General features: G+C 39.8%; 2 protein-coding genes across 4 annotated transcripts in view; one reads left to right on the top strand and one right to left on the bottom strand.

Annotated features, from left to right (window-relative positions):
• Positions 1-702: 702 nt before the first annotated feature.
• On the top strand, positions 703-2,568 carry mrpl33 (mitochondrial ribosomal protein L33). The gene is made up of 4 exons (XM_028565105.1): positions 703-846; positions 1,664-1,682; positions 1,812-1,918; positions 2,467-2,568. The coding sequence occupies exons 1-4, from the start codon at positions 825-827 to the stop codon at positions 2,514-2,516; spliced, it is 198 nt and encodes a 65-aa protein (XP_028420906.1). The 5' UTR covers positions 703-824; the 3' UTR covers positions 2,517-2,568.
• Positions 2,027-15,470, bottom strand: part of rbks (ribokinase) — a 38,984-nt gene continuing 25,540 nt past the window's right edge. For all 3 annotated transcript variants that reach the window (XM_028565102.1, XM_028565103.1, XM_028565104.1), the window contains 2 exons: positions 13,646-13,837; positions 2,027-3,435 (listed from right to left, as the gene is read on the bottom strand). In XM_028565102.1, coding sequence (XP_028420903.1) covers positions 3,262-3,435; positions 13,646-13,837 — 366 coding nt within the window. In that variant the 3' untranslated portion in view covers positions 2,027-3,261. The remainder of the gene's footprint in view (positions 3,436-13,645; positions 13,838-15,470) is intronic.

Raw genomic sequence — 15,470 nt, 5'->3', positions numbered from 1 at the left:
CTATCCCTTCCCTCTTTTCAATTTGTTATTGTAGGCTATAGTTTTTCTAAATTCTAGTGTAGTGTTATACTATACACTTAACAGTATTTTTTATATTTCTTACTGTCATTCTGTTTTTATTCTTTATATGTTAAGTGAGTGTTGTTGAGAGTCAAATTCCTGGTTTGATTCTGATTCTGACTGATGATGTCTTGGCGCTAAAGGGAAAAGACACAACTCCATTTCCAAGGTTTCATGATTCTTCACCTCAATTTCAAGTTCACAGTGCATTCCACTGAGACCCTTACTTGTACTTTAGATCTGACAGTTTCAAATCTCTAATGACAAAAGTGATTTTGTGCAGATAGCTGAAGTGTACCTACTTTTACAACCAACGTTTCAGTAACACGTGAGGATAGCTGAATTTACTGTACATAAGGAAAAGGGCTTGTTTTGGTGCAGCAGGCAGTAAAAACAAGCCCATATAGCTGAAAAGGTTATGAATTGATATAGTAGGGTTTGTGCCTAGACTGGTATCGTGACCATGGATGCATTGTTTGTGATTGCAGCGCACATAATGCTGCCCAGCCAGCTGAACGCATTTACTGTACGTTGTATCAAACAATTTCTAATAAGTAATAAGAAATTATTACTAATAATTAAATAAATAATAATAATAATCCCTAGACCGGCTTTGGTTGTATCTCTATGGCTCTGCGTTACTCCTTTAAGGGGACCCGGAAGTGCTTGTTAAACCGGACGTACAGACTTCCCAATGTGACTTACCTTTGCAAATAGCTACTTATGTTGTAATTCTGTCTTCTTAGAGGTTTAAAGTATACAAAATGTTTCTTACCACCGCAAATTGTGAGTATTTTTACACATGTATGTATTGTTATAGAGTCGCGTGCATATATATGCCGGGCTGTCTCAAACGTAGCTAGCTAAAGTAACCAGTCAGTTGGCTAACGTTAGCTAGCTGTTAGCTCTCCGTGTTGTTGTCAACATTAGCTATCTAACGTGACATTAATTGTCTATAACTTTGCCTCTACTTGCTTGTGTTTAACTGTTTTGTGTGGCGCTGTCAACGTGAAGTGTTGTGAGTTTTAAATATTGTCACTCTCAGCTTTTATTCTTATTCTTTTATAAAGGACAACAACACACATTAATCAACATTTCTGTAAATGTGCCAGTGTTAGCCAGCCGGCTAATTTTCAGCTGTAGTCCTTTGGCCAGATTATTTTAGACCAGAGCAACATATAGCTTCAGTGTTGTTGAATGCAGACGATGAAACAGGAAACCGCAAGACATTAGTACAGGTTAAACTATACAGACCGAAGTCAACAAGACACCATACAGACAGCTAGCTAGAGCAACAAATAAGCGTTCTCAATAAGCCATGCAGAGCTACAGGAAGCAGCAAGTTACACATCAACAGTATCCCCATGCAAGTATCTGTGATTGTAGCTATATAGCTAACGTTATATATTAACGGTTAACTTGATTTAGTGGCTAGCCAAGTTACCCTTTCACCTAACGTTACGTGAATGCATTCATACATATTTGTCTAGCTGTATGTGTGTTTGTATGGGTTGTTTGTAACTGCAAATGCTCTCAATAAAGTAATTGAAAAAAAATCAGCCTGATTTCTAATACACCCTGTGCTTTTTTTTCTCTCTCTCAGTGGCCAAGGCAAAATCAAAGTAAGTGTGAGAAGAATTAAGGTTTAGCTGTATCATTGGTCCCAGGATAGAAGCAAGAAAATACCAAAATGCCCTGTACTTGCAGAAATGCAGTCACTGTGTACTTCGCTAAAGTTGTTTTTCTATCAGGACCATCTTGGTGCAGATGATGAGCGCTGCAGGGACGGGCTACTTCTTCAACACGAAGAGGAACCGTCTCCGAGACAAACTGGTGCTGCGCAAACATGATCCATTTGGTAAGATATGCATAACCTGTTGTTTATGCACTGCATGTGTAACATACACACTGCAACCCTTTATTAAGCATTAGCCCATGCTGGAAAAATAAAGGAACAAACTGAGGCTGCACATTAATCATATTTTATTGAAATAGCAATACGGACTAGTGCAATATACAAATCGTAAGGGGGGAGGGGCCGCAATACAGTATTTGTTGAAGGCAAAATATGTGTCCAACCATTCTGCATGAAGTATTGTGGTGCTGCAGAGACATCCCAGTCTACCAACTGTGTCATACAGACAAAAGAATATATATTTCTTTTGGTACAGATCCTCACAAAAATCACACTATAATCAATTTAATTTCATTATTTTTCAATGAAAATGAGAATAATGATACAAAAATGATCAGTATCAGTCAAAAATAATCACAGTGATATATTTTCCTCCTTTCGTGCAGCCCCAATGGCTACCCATTCTCCATAATAATACGTAGTCTTTGCATTGTTTTTATGTCGTCCAGACACTGTCACTTTTATTCAAAATCTGCTTTCTGTCTTTACAGTGAACAAGCATGTCCTATTCTTTGAGAAGAGGAAGATCAAATCAATTTAACAATACAGCACCGCACAAATATATGGACAACATTAAACCTGCTCGGTTTAAACAGACTATTTTTTTTTTTTTTATTGTCATGGATTATACAAGGTTGTTTTCGTCAGTCAACATTTCCGTTTGGCTGGCTGACATGTTGTCCGAGCATTTCTTCTGGGATCTGTCAAAATGCCTCTACTCTCTCCACTGCACCAGTTCAGCAGGATGCAAACCCACGGCTGAGCATCAACAAAGTTGTGTATGCTACCAACATTTTAAACAAGACACTACAACACTAAAATAGATGTTATTCATTGGGCTGTACAGTGTCTTTGATTTGGAGTCAGTCAAGTGTTTTGCAACTTTACAAATAAACCTGGTACATGTAATGAAACCATTTGTGAAAAATTATTTATTTGGGCTAATTAAATTGAAGTCAATTATGTGCAGTACAAGCTAAGTGTTAAGATGTTTGTCAATTATTATTAAACTGGTTCAAATGATTGATATTGTCTGCAAGTAGATCTGTCATCACATAGGCACTGTTCAAATAAATGTTAAATTGACGGTCAAATTGAAATCATGAACAGCTTTATATTAAAAGAACATTGGTTAAATTGTTATCAGTAGTTTCATAACATTGTTCATTCTCGGATTTCTCAAAAGCTGCTCATTTCATTTCATGTGACAGCTGCGTCCACAGGTCAATAAGACTATTCCAGCCTCGGTCCATTAATACTGGCGTCTACTTGTCGATTTGCTGCTCTCAGAACAATTCAGCTGGCAGGTCCTTTTTGAAGGGGTAAGACGTCTGCGTGCCAACAGCCTGCACACTCACTCCTGCTACCTGATTGGCTCTGCGGGCCATCTCCTCCAGAGGCATTGTGGGATAATGAGCCATGTAAAATGCCAGTGCTCCAATAAAGCTGTCTCCAGCACCCTGGGAAGAAACAATATTACAAGAATGCTTTATTAAATTCCACCTGTGGCTCAAACTGTTCCACGGTGTAATTCTACAGCTGTGCTCTGCTCAGCAGAATCATCCAATCTTGAGTAGGCTGCAATGTGATGAGCAATATGACAAACAGTGAATCCATTTAAAAATATGAAGCTTTACCGTTTTAAAATGTCCCATACTGTATTGCGAAGAGTATAGAAACACTAGGTAAATATAAAAAGATGGGAAGGTATATTTTTCAATTCATAAAACAGTCAACAGTAGGGGGTGCTATGGCATTTGTTAGCTGTTTTTTTTCCAAGTCTTGTGTTGCTGCCTTAAGTTTCCACTACTTTTAAATGAGTTACTGAATTGTTACCTTGAGTAAAAGTGTCTCAGTAGCACTTTCAGAGAAACCTCTGTATTACAGGCATTAGTCATATCATATACTCATATACCTTGTAATGCCAGCAGACTGATAAATTATGTATAAATAATGTAATGACGAATCTTAAATGCATGATTGTTGCAAGGCATCCTTAAATATTTAGAAAAGCACACCATATTTTTCACCAAAGTACAAGGAAAGAACAAATGTTAAGTGCATTTTTAACAGTTGGATTTATGATAAAAGGTACCTATGAAATACTGTATAATTCCCCAAATTGCTAACAAGCCAATTAACCATTGCATTTTATTTTATTCTGAAACAACTTCATAATCTTTTAATCTTATACTATATTTATAAACTGAAACAAACCAACACAATCCCCAATGGGTTTACTGGTTGCTTTTCAAAATTCTGCTGAATTGCACAAGGCTGCTTTAATCACGTGTCAGTGACTTCACCATAACTGCCAACAGCTCTGGTTTTGGCTATCTGTTTTAACACATAAACCATCTATTTTCCCTCATCTATTGATAGAGATGGAATGTGCCGTCCACGCCCTGGAGGGGGCTCGCTGATGGGAAAAGGCCCAGCGGAATGTGGCGACACGCTCATGTTTAACCGCAAATTCCCCCCCCCCAACGCCGGTTCTCACAAGCCTGCCCCATTACTCATCACTGCAGCTCTCAAAAGAGTTCATTGCACTCTCTCTTTGCGGCACCTCTGTAACCCCCCCCCACCCTCCAACCTCAAAGTAACCCTTTTGTCAGGGATAAGGTTGTCGGTTGTGCTGGGATGATTCAGTGACGTGGCATGAAACAAAGACCTTAGCACTGACCCCGGCCTGGCAGAGGGGGGCCGTGCCCTGTGATCAGGGCACAAGGAAACAAACGGGGTCCATAGCAGCAAGGGCAGCTGGGGGGCACGGCCCAGACAACTGTTTTTTTTTTTTTTTTTTTTTTTTTTTTAAGCACCTAAACTGGTTTCATTTAAGGCAGTCTTTGTTAAACCAGATGATATGATACAAGCAATGTAGGAAGAAAAAAAAGTGTTCTGATTTGACATTTTGAAGGCCATTAGCGCACCCCACCCCCCACTGCACACCACTGGTGTGACTCCTGGAGAGATGCTGGAAAGAGTGAGATCAGAGCTAAAACATTTCACAGGCCTGGTGGATTTCCATGTTTAAAGCCATGGTATGTTTATGTCTCCTGTCTGGCAGCTGGGCAGGGCCACAGTACAGGCCAGCATTTGGAAATAAGGCTTTGGTAAAGCAGTCCCACTGGTTTGCCTCTGGCCCGGCTCCCAGATCACACGCTGCGGTTGAAACGATGATACCGCTTTTGAGTGGGGGTTGATGCTTGGGAACCGATAACCAACGGGAGCACAGTTTCAGTGAAGTGGCCACTTTTAACAAATAGATTACGTAATAGAAAATAAAACATTTCAGGACTTGTATTTATGGCCATACATCATTATTTTTGCCTTCATGCCTCTTCTGATTTTTTCTTTTAAACACCTGTTTTGAATCACCTGTTGCCACTCAAGTAATCCACAACCAAATCCCTGCCAGAACAACCACCTTTTGTCTAGTCACACTCCAATAGGGTGGGGCTGAAACAGGTTTCTGAAAGCTAATACTACTATTAAGGGCTAACTTGCTAATAGTCCATATTTGTTTTGCTGACAGTTGACAAATCTCATCTTAAAAAAAAGAATAAAATATTAACCTCAAAATTGTATTCTCTTCAGGGTGGGACATTATTTATATTTAGACAATATTAGAGTTTTATACAAATGACATTCCTTTTGGAGGAGATCACCAAAAAAAATCAGTGCCTGAATTGGGCCCGTACTACGGAGGCAAAATAAGTTCGTAAAGTTATACTGGATACCTAATGTTGAAATAGAAATGCCACCATGTTTGCAGCATTAAAATATTTTACTTTGAAAACCATCTATCTGAATGTATGTTGCCTGAAGTATTTTCAAGTTGTGAAATTTCCAAAGCTCTTCATAAACTCAGATTTTTCAGAATATTCGAGCATCCAGTATAAAAAAAAAAAAAAACTTGGTCTGATGTAAGTGAAAATCAAGTTGCTTAAATTGGATTGGCGAAAGTTGTACCAAAATGTATATGAAAAATTCTAACGTGTAAGATGTTGAAGTTGTCCAAAGTGAAATTACTTTCTGGACATTTTTTAAGAGAGGAACTCAAATAACATTTAGGTAGATACAATATTTTAATATTTCACTGAATTTATATAATGAGGTATTTATTATATATTTTTACTTTTTATTATTACTAAGTGGGGCAGTGGTGGCCTAAAGGTTAGAGAAGCGAGCTTGTGACCGGGAGGTCGTCGGTTCAATCGCCAGACCGACAGGATCAAATCTGGGAGGGGAAAGTAAAAGAAGAGCGCTTGTCCCTCCCTCATCACCACCACTGAGGTGCCCTTGAGCAAGGTCTGTAACCCCAACCGCTCCAGCTGCTCAGTGGCCAGCAGATCAGACTGTGATTGTACTGGGCAGCTTTCCAGATATGAATGTGTAACTGCGTGAGTGTGATCAAAAACGAGGCTGCCTCTCAGTGAACCTTCCCTGAATAAATAAAGGTTAAAAAAAAAAAAAGTACCGCCACTTTCAAATGAATGTATCATGTATGAATGATGCAATTATTCCGTCCATTTCCTGCTCAAAGAAGCTGCTAGAAGAGGCAATAAAAAGTGTAGCTTTGAGAGGTCTAATATGTGGTCTAGTTCAGTTGAAAGGGTGCTGGAAAAGTGTCCTCAAAATCCCTCCCAGCCAGAAAAAAGAAAATTGTAATTTGTGCACATGAATTAGTGTTTTCCTATTACAAATTAAAAATGTTATTGAATGAATAATTATTGGGTATGACGCTTACTCCAAAAAGTGGCATACGCTTTTAGTGTATAATGCCTCAAATTCTGGTTACTTGCTGGCCAACGCATTACTGATATTATCGCCTTCTACGTCGAGGTGAACTTGTTAATTAGTACGGTTACTTTTATATACACATCCAGATTTTTTTTTTTTTTTTTTACTTCTATATGACTTTCTATGTCATTAAGTGAGCCAATCCACATCTAAAGAAGTACTTACGAAACAAGACTTCACTGTTCCAAATCTAAACTTGAGGCCACTTGACTGTTACTGGCCACCCTCCAACCGTTCACAGTCTTACTAATGTCTCCTCCGCTGAGACTGGCATGTGATGCTGCTGGATCTAGTGAATGAAGCTCAACAAGGCTGACAAGTGCTAGCCCCTTCAGCCCCGCCACCGCTGCCCTCGACACAGTTTGGTGAAGGTTAGATCTGGAGGCCTGTCAATCAAGTGACACAAGCACTCGCCGCGGATGAGCAGTGATGCTCTTACTGGTCGACTCTGACCGCCGCGTCTTGACCTCTGTGCCGTTCCTCTGCCTGTTCTCCTCTGGTACTCAGACTGAAGTTAGAAATTAGGATGGCAGATCTGTCTGCGAGAAGCTCACCTAATTAAAGTATGATTTTTGGAAGTTCTCTGCAGTTCGATGTCTTTGTGTGTCACTGCAATAAAATCATGCCATCAACAGAGACAGTGAACTTTGTTGCTTTGTGTGAATTTGACTACTTCAGAAAACGTCTCTGGAACTTTTATAGTTTTGGTTCAGTTTAATTCAATCGATCGAAAGCATATTTTTTCTCATTTAGGACAGATTTAAACAGAATTTTGTTAATTTTGTTTCTTTAAACCAATCACAATTGTCATGGGCGGCCATAAGCGCCGGACGGAGCCCCGGTGCCACTGCAAAATAACCTCATGAAGGAACTTGTTCGTTCATGTGTAAATTAAAAGTTGTTTAAGTCATGCAACAGAAAACTCAGATTGGACAGATAGTCTAGCTAGCTGTCTGAATTTATCTGAGGAGCAGTTAACCATAGTCCTCAGAAATCCACCGGAGTTTAGAATTCCAACACAAAGAAAGCAGAAGTTAAGGGACATCGGGCCAAAAAGTAGGACATCTGGTGGAATTTCCGGTGGCACTGGAGCAATCCCGGAAGTGGAACCTTCGTGGATATAGACTAATGGGGATTGACTCACTTTTGGAGCCAGCCTGAAATGGCCATTCGAATAACTGCAGTTGTTTGGCTCTTCTGCATTAGCTTCATTTTTTAAGCACCAGAGGTTGGCGCTTGGTTAGCATGAGCTAGTGACAAAATTATAGCCACTGAAAGCTTTCTATTTGCTGGCAGAGATGGGGACTGTTGCACAAACAGCTGACTTTAGACTTGACTTGCGACTCGACCCAAAAGACTTCAGACTTGACTCGGACTCGAGCTTCAAGACTTGTCAACAACCTGTTTTCATGCAATTATTGCTTTTTAAATCTAAATTTATTCATGTATTTCTATTTTCTCTTATTGGCGCATATACGTTGGGGAAACGTATGACAAGCTGCATGTCCTTTGCCCTTTGCCATAACGTGCATCTTAACGCATGCGCTATGCCTTATGTGCGCGCAATCACATAAATGCATAGACGATGGCAACACCAAGTCCTCCCGGATTTGTGCCTTTTGTCATTAGTTTGGCTTTCAATAACTTTGTAAATAGTGGCAGTAAGCCTCATTAACGTTAAATTTAGCATATATCGTCACAGGTAACAAGCTAACCATCGCAAATCGTTGTGCTAATGCTGGGAACAGGCAAATTGTATCTTAGTTGTATCCATATGATGTGACAGACTTAGGTTAATATTTCACCAGGTTGTTGTTAAATAGCAATACGGAAATATCAGTTCTCACATGTTTGCACCATGGTTGGTGTATTAACTTTCAATACAGATGTTTCCCTCACACTTCGAACACTGAAAAATGTAATGCATGATGAGGTTGGGCTTTATAGCCAGTTAGTAAAACAGACAAACATGTATTCTTTGGTGCAGATACCAAAATGTTGAAAAAATACAGTTATGAAATTGAAACGGAGTTCTTCATTTGTGTTTCTTCAGATTGTATTGCAGTAGACCCCATGAAGTTATCCTACAACTGATTTTGATACTGTACTGTATGGATGGTAGCTACAGGACATGCTTTGAATTCATAAGATTTAACAATACAGATTTAGGGATAGATCAGATGGCCAGAGACTAGAGACTTGACTTGGACTCGTGGCAAAAGACTTGAGACTTGACTTGGACTTGGACTTGCCCCTCAAAGACTTCAGACTTGACTTGGACTTGGACTTGCCCCTCAAAGACTTGAGACTTGATTTGGACTTGCCCCTCAAAGACTTGAGACTTGACTTGAACTTGTGTGAAATGACTTGTGAACATCTCTGTTATCTGGTAGGCTTTCACTAAAAAAAAATAAACAGGGGAAGTGACCTTCTTGTTATGCTTCTGACAGCAGCTTTAGTGGTGTGGGCTTTGAATAAATAGAAGAAGAAGTGAATAGCTAACACAAGCAGCATTAACCTCCATGGCTGTACAGACAAACAAAAGAGCGCATGTAGAAACTCAGAAGTCCGTCAACAGAACATTTCAGGGACAAAGGCAACAGTATCGCCCACACGCTTTGATTGACAAGTGATCTTTGTAAAGTGCAGTGCAGAAACACCACAGCAATGAGCGCTAAGCACCAAAGACAGACAAAAACAAAACAAAAGGCAGAACCCATCGAAAAATGCCGATCTCAGAATGGGCTCTGCGAGGCATATCTTTCATTTTATGAGTCTGCTGCGCCCGCTGAACCTTTCCAGCCTCCAGAACCTGTGAACTGTATTTCTCACCCAGAGGCCTCCTGCGATCTTGACTCCCATGTGCCATTAACTCCTGAAGCCTACAACCTTTGTCAATGAAAGGCACCCAGGGGAGAGCAAAAGACCAACTAAGGGGCAGCGATGACTCACAGCGGCTTCCACCTATGGAAGCTTCCAGTAAGACTTGCGAACAGACGACTCGTCTGAAGTACAGAGGGGAGAAGGTTCAGAGATCAAAAACACATTTAATTAGACCAATTAGGGCTCTTGCATCTTCGATCCATCCGCAGTGCTCTGTCCAAGTCCTCTTTTGTGTATAACACTGATCGACATGACTGCACTGGCAGAGGACTGGGCCCAACAGCAGCTGCCGTAGCACATGCGGCCCATTAAAACATGGTGATGTGGCAGGTTTTTTTCATTGCGTCATGCTGACCTCGGGTCGAGGAATGCAATGCTCAGGAGGTCTTCCCTTACCTTTGGCTTCCAGGAAGGAATCATGCAAATGGTCCTTACATGTCTCCAGTCATATGAGACGACTGGGAACAATTTGACAGTCCAGACCCACCGTACAGCTGTAATGTCTGGTTTAGACAGCACTGTCTACCTTTCGCCCTACACAGTGGACCTCCCGGAGCGGTGGAAACCAAGGCCACCCAAGTCCTGCTTGGGCTAAAATGCGCTAGCTGTGTGTGTTGTTTGTTTGTGTGTGTGTGTGTGTGTGTGTGTGTGTGCGCTATAGCCTCATCTAACTGTCCACAAAAAAAAACCAAAGCTCTGAACTCAGCGAGGGAAGCCTGTACTCAATTTAAGACAAAAGGGAGACAAATGGATAAAGGGGGAGGGATGGGGGGAGACCCACAGCAGATGAGTGGATTTACTTTGTTATTCATCTTGACTAATGACCCTGACTCTGCCCATAATTGCTCGTGCCATGTAAAAATGTGTTATTCAGACAGCTGTGGGAGGAGCGGATGATGAAATAGTTACAGTGGTTAATGATTTAGCAGCCATACTGGCACATCATTAACCAAGCTAGATCAGTCAAAGACATATTTTCCCATCTGGGAAACAAAGGGCCGAAATGCATCCAAACAAGAACGGTAGATGGCAGAAAGCTGGATTCGCGTTTGTTTTCCGATCAGCGGGGTCACGCCACCCGTGGCACCCAGCTGAACAGTAGCCTAGCTAAAATAGTGAGAAACCGCGAGTGACTCACTGTGTTGATATAGAAAAATCGCAGCCTAGAATGCGGCCGCAGTTCACAGTCCGATACTAGTCAAACTGGAGAGCAAGAAAAACAAAACAAAAAAAAATGCCCAGTGATGACAAGTCTGGAGCCAATCTTTCAAAAACACTGCTGTCACCACTGCTTGAGAAAACACAATCAAAGCAGCAATAACAGGAGCAGTAATCATAACTGAAGAGGCCTGTGTTACCAGAACAAGCTCAAAGAAGTGAATAATGATCTTGATAATAACCTGTTTTTTTTTTTCTCTGTTTTTTTCTCTCCAGTAAAAAAAAAAAAAAAAAAAAAAAGAAAGGGCTTTACTGGAAGAGGGATTATAATGTCCAAAAGAGTTAAACACCACAGAATTTATGGGCCCATCAAAGAACAGAAGAGGTGGGGTGAGAGAGTGTGTGTGCGCGCACGGGGGGGACATGCAGCAGGCCCGACCGCAGCTTTCTGCTGACTGATGCAAGCCCAAGAGGTGAGTCATGGGAGAGGAAGGGGGGAGGATAGGGGTGGTGGGTAAGTTCCTCCTGGGGGCTACTGGGAAGTGGGAAGATTGAAGATGGTGAATAAGGGTAGTTAATGGGTGTCTGCTTTGAAATGTGGGGGCACGGAGGAGGTCAAGCCCTTTATTCCTCGTGTTGTCTTCCCGTCGACCAACAAGCAACTTTTTGGTTTTTCTGGGTCAATGTTTAAAATGTAAAACTTTTTGGTCAATGTTTCGGTCATCTTTTTCGACACTTTTGTCTTTTTTTTCCACCTTTATCCAACTTTTTTGGGCACTTTTTTCCGATGTTTTTGACGATTTTTTCCAATGTTCTTTTAGCATTTTTTTTAAATGCCATAAAATTGAATACAACACCCACATTCAATTAAAGTAGTGAACTGATAATTTACTTTACTAGTTGTATGGAACCATCCACGTTGTTTTTTTACTATTTTGGTTGAAAGAAACCCAAATTTGTGATATAGAAACGTTTTGAAAATGGGTCAAATTTGACCCGAGGACAACAGGAGGGTTATTCTTCAAATGCCAAAGTGACCTGGGATTTAAAAAAAATAAAAAATAAAAAAAGGAGATGCGGCTGTTTAGCTCAGCTGCAGTTCCTTTCGCATTAGGGCTGCAACTAACGGTTCTTTTCATCATCAATGAATCTGTCGATTATTCTCTCGATTAATCGATTAGTTGTTCGGTCTATAAAATGTCAGAAAATGGTGAACAATGTGGATCAGTGTGTCCTAAAGCCCATGATGACATCCTCAAACGTCTTGTTTTGTACACAACTCAGAGATGGGGAGCAAAGAAAGCAGCAAATATTCACATTTAGGAAGCTGGAATAAGAGAATTTTTTACAAATAACTCTGACCGATTAATCCATTATCAAAATAGTTGGCAATTAATTTTAAAGTTGACAACTAATCCATTATTTGATTATTCAGCTCCACACACACGCACACACACTCCTTTGCTTTTTTTCTGACTTTTACTATGTGATGTGGGTTTCATGTAAAATCGCATGCTTTGTAATTGTTATTGTTTTTTTCACAATGATTCATGAACAACAGCATTTGGAAATTATAGCAATATAAAAGTCCCTAGAGGAACTGTTCAGTAAAAGAATCCATTACACAAACAATTAAAAGGCTTTAACCAAACCCGGTAAGCACAAAGAGGTGATTAACACCTCGGTGCGATGACGTATTTGGTTGGTAGAGCACAGGCCCCACAGAAAACCTCAGAGACAGGAAACGCAAACATGTTGCAGAGGCTTCTGTGACGAAAACAAGCCACAGAGGCCGGTGTGAAATGAGTCACGCTACGCTGGCCTCTTTGAAAAGACTAGAATTGTCCTTTAAGGAGGGGAAACTGCCAGTGGTCACCGTTCCACTTGAGCAACACACAGATCTCAGAGTACAAGGAGCTCATTTGACTATGATGAACATTCTGCTTGTTATGGAGGTAATGGGGAATCTGCCGATTTTCTGTGAACAATAACATGTTCCTCTGTTATTGCTGAAAAGACCAATTTTAAAAGATATTCCTTCCAGTGAGGAGTGGGCTGGTTTACATAATTTTCCATTAAAAACATTTTTTTCATCATGGTTGTTATCACCTTTTCCTCAGTCATAACCTACTCTGGAAATGATAAATACATGTGGACAATGTTTAAATAGTAAAACTTATTCTTTAAAATGATTATCACTTGAAGGAAATAATTTAGTAATTAACATTAATAATTATCTATTTAAAAATTATATATAATATAATATATATATATATATATGTTAAATGGCTATATATATAGAAGACTTAATATATATACAAGACTTAAGAGTCACAGCCAGAGCTCTGTGAGGCTGTACCATGGTGATTGGAGCTAAATGCTAACGTCAGCATGCTAACATGCTCCCAATGCTAGCATGCTGATTTGCTGATTAACATTATCAGGCCTACAAAAAAAAGCGTGATGTTGCCTCTCTAGAGCCATGCTGCTAGCGTAGCGTTCTGTGGTTCAAGCTTCTCTGAAATGTGATTTGATATTTTCACTGTAATGAATATGTTGTATGAGATTTTTTTCACTTTTTTATATCCATAATTTCACTATAAATTGAATATCTTGTGTGAGATTTTTCTATATATATATTTATATATTCATTCTGGTAATTCTTTTTATAATTTTAGCCCAAAAAATGCCAAAAGATTGTGAAAAAAAAGAAAAAAAGTGGAAAGAGAATCCTATATATATATATGTGTATATATATATATATATATATATATATATATATATATATTTTTTTTATATTATATACTGTATATGCATCATGCTTACCGTAGTGTCCACTGTAGTGACTGCAGCAGTTTGAACATGTTTATTTGATGCGGGCTCCTGTGCCTTGAGAACCACACACCCTTGGGGTCCCAGAGTGATGATGACCGCCCCACAGCCTCTCTTCAGCAGTTCCTGACCGGCCCCATGTGCTTCCTCCACACCAGTCACTGAGGAACCAGTCAGCAGCTCGGCCTGTAAGGAGACCAGAGGGGCAGAGGTAACCCACTGCACACATACTGTATAATCACATAAAGAACACACTCTTCATTTAAGCATTCATCTCACTTAGCATGATGATGATGGGACAATCATTTTTTTCTTTTCTTCTCTAGTTCAGGGAGCTACTGTACGTTAATGAGAGGTTAGGAATTAAAATGAAAGATAAGGCAAAACCAGCACTTGTGTGGGATACTGGGAGGATGCATTATGGAAATTCCCTAAGGCAAACACCCTGTACCAACGAGTGTGTGTAACATGCAAGAAGGCAAAGAAATGCCTTGAAATCTTCCCCTAAAAAAAAACAAAACTAAAAGCTTGTTTTGCATCTTTAAAAGACACACCGAAAAACTGGAAGGGGTCTAGACCTCCTTGTCACGCTAGATGGCTGAGAGATTAAGACTTAAAATTGGTCAAAATAAAATACACTGCAGGGAAGAAAGTCCAAGTATTATGATGTATGGGGGTCCTTTGTTGTGTTATTTTGATAACTTGAAGGATATTAAAGACTGGGATGACCAATCTTAGAAACTAGGTTACACCTCTGGTTTAGTATGGTCTTCTCTATCTGTGACAGGATGATGGCTTTAGGTGTAGCTCCTTTTTATTATTTATTTTTTTCCTCTTCTTTTTTGGATAATGTGTACTGTGTAATGTTTGTCTATTTGTTTAATTGATTTTTTTTTTCCTTTTTTGTAACCACAAGAGGATGTTGGTTGTGGGTTGGGTGGGGATCTGTTTTTGTTATGTAACGTCTGTTAAAAATACCAATAAAAAGAACCTAAAGAAATAAAAGAAAGACACACCGAAGTGCATCACAACCATTTACCATGTCCAAGGATCCCTAATTAGTGCAACTGAGCGTTTGTTATATTTTCTAGACTCAGGTTTGAATCTAAAATAAAGACACCAATGCCGGAACTGCACGTCTCACTTTATTTAACGCCAAAACTGTCTACCTTCAGGAAATACAACGCTTTTTCCACCTCCGTTTTTTCCCGTCAAAATAAAAGCTCTGCGTTTACTGTAACTTCCTCTTAAGCTTCAACTGAGAGGTTACACAATAAAATACCTTACTTGTATATTACAAGTCTTTTGCTTACTCGCTTTAGTGTACTGTTTTGTATTAACGGTTCTGTGATGAGTCAGCTCTTGATCTCACAATGACTGTGGTCAGACAGACTCATAAAGAAAAAAACACATTCAGTCGGTTAAAAGATTTGCTAGATCCGTCAGCAGTCTGCGGGCCAAACATTTTCAAAGAGTCGAGTCTCTGACCACGCTGGCTCATCTGGCTCCGAAATGACTAAACAGTGACGAAGCAGGACTCTCCAGCTGATGTTTCTGCAGCTGATGTTTGAGGAACTTCAAGGAAACTCAGAACCACAGCAATTCTCTCCAGAGTAAGTGGCACCCTCGATAAAGATGAGCCACATTGTCATCCTTTTTTTCTTCTTCTGGTGATTAAAGGCAATTGCACGGCAAGTTTATTTGCAATTAGCTGAGGCTTTAGAGAACATTCTGAGAGAAAGTTACGTGACGTACAATTTATGTGACACCGTTCCTTGTCAGATTATTCATGCCAATGTTTTTTTTTATAGACTCAGAC

This window comes from Perca flavescens, chromosome 20 (assembly GCF_004354835.1).
Source record: "Perca flavescens isolate YP-PL-M2 chromosome 20, PFLA_1.0, whole genome shotgun sequence".
NCBI lineage: Eukaryota > Metazoa > Chordata > Actinopteri > Perciformes > Percidae > Perca > Perca flavescens.
This window is presented reverse-complemented; position numbering and strand designations above follow the sequence as displayed.

What these genes read in the sequence shown, in the direction of transcription:
- mrpl33 (XM_028565105.1), top strand. Translation starts at nt 825, where the DNA reads ATGTTTCTTACCACCGCAAATT. An exon ending in GCGCAAACATGATCCATTTG is followed by an intron (nt 1,919 to 2,466) that starts GTAAGATATGCA and finishes CTGTCTTTACAG; the next exon opens with TGAACAAGCATGTCCTATTC.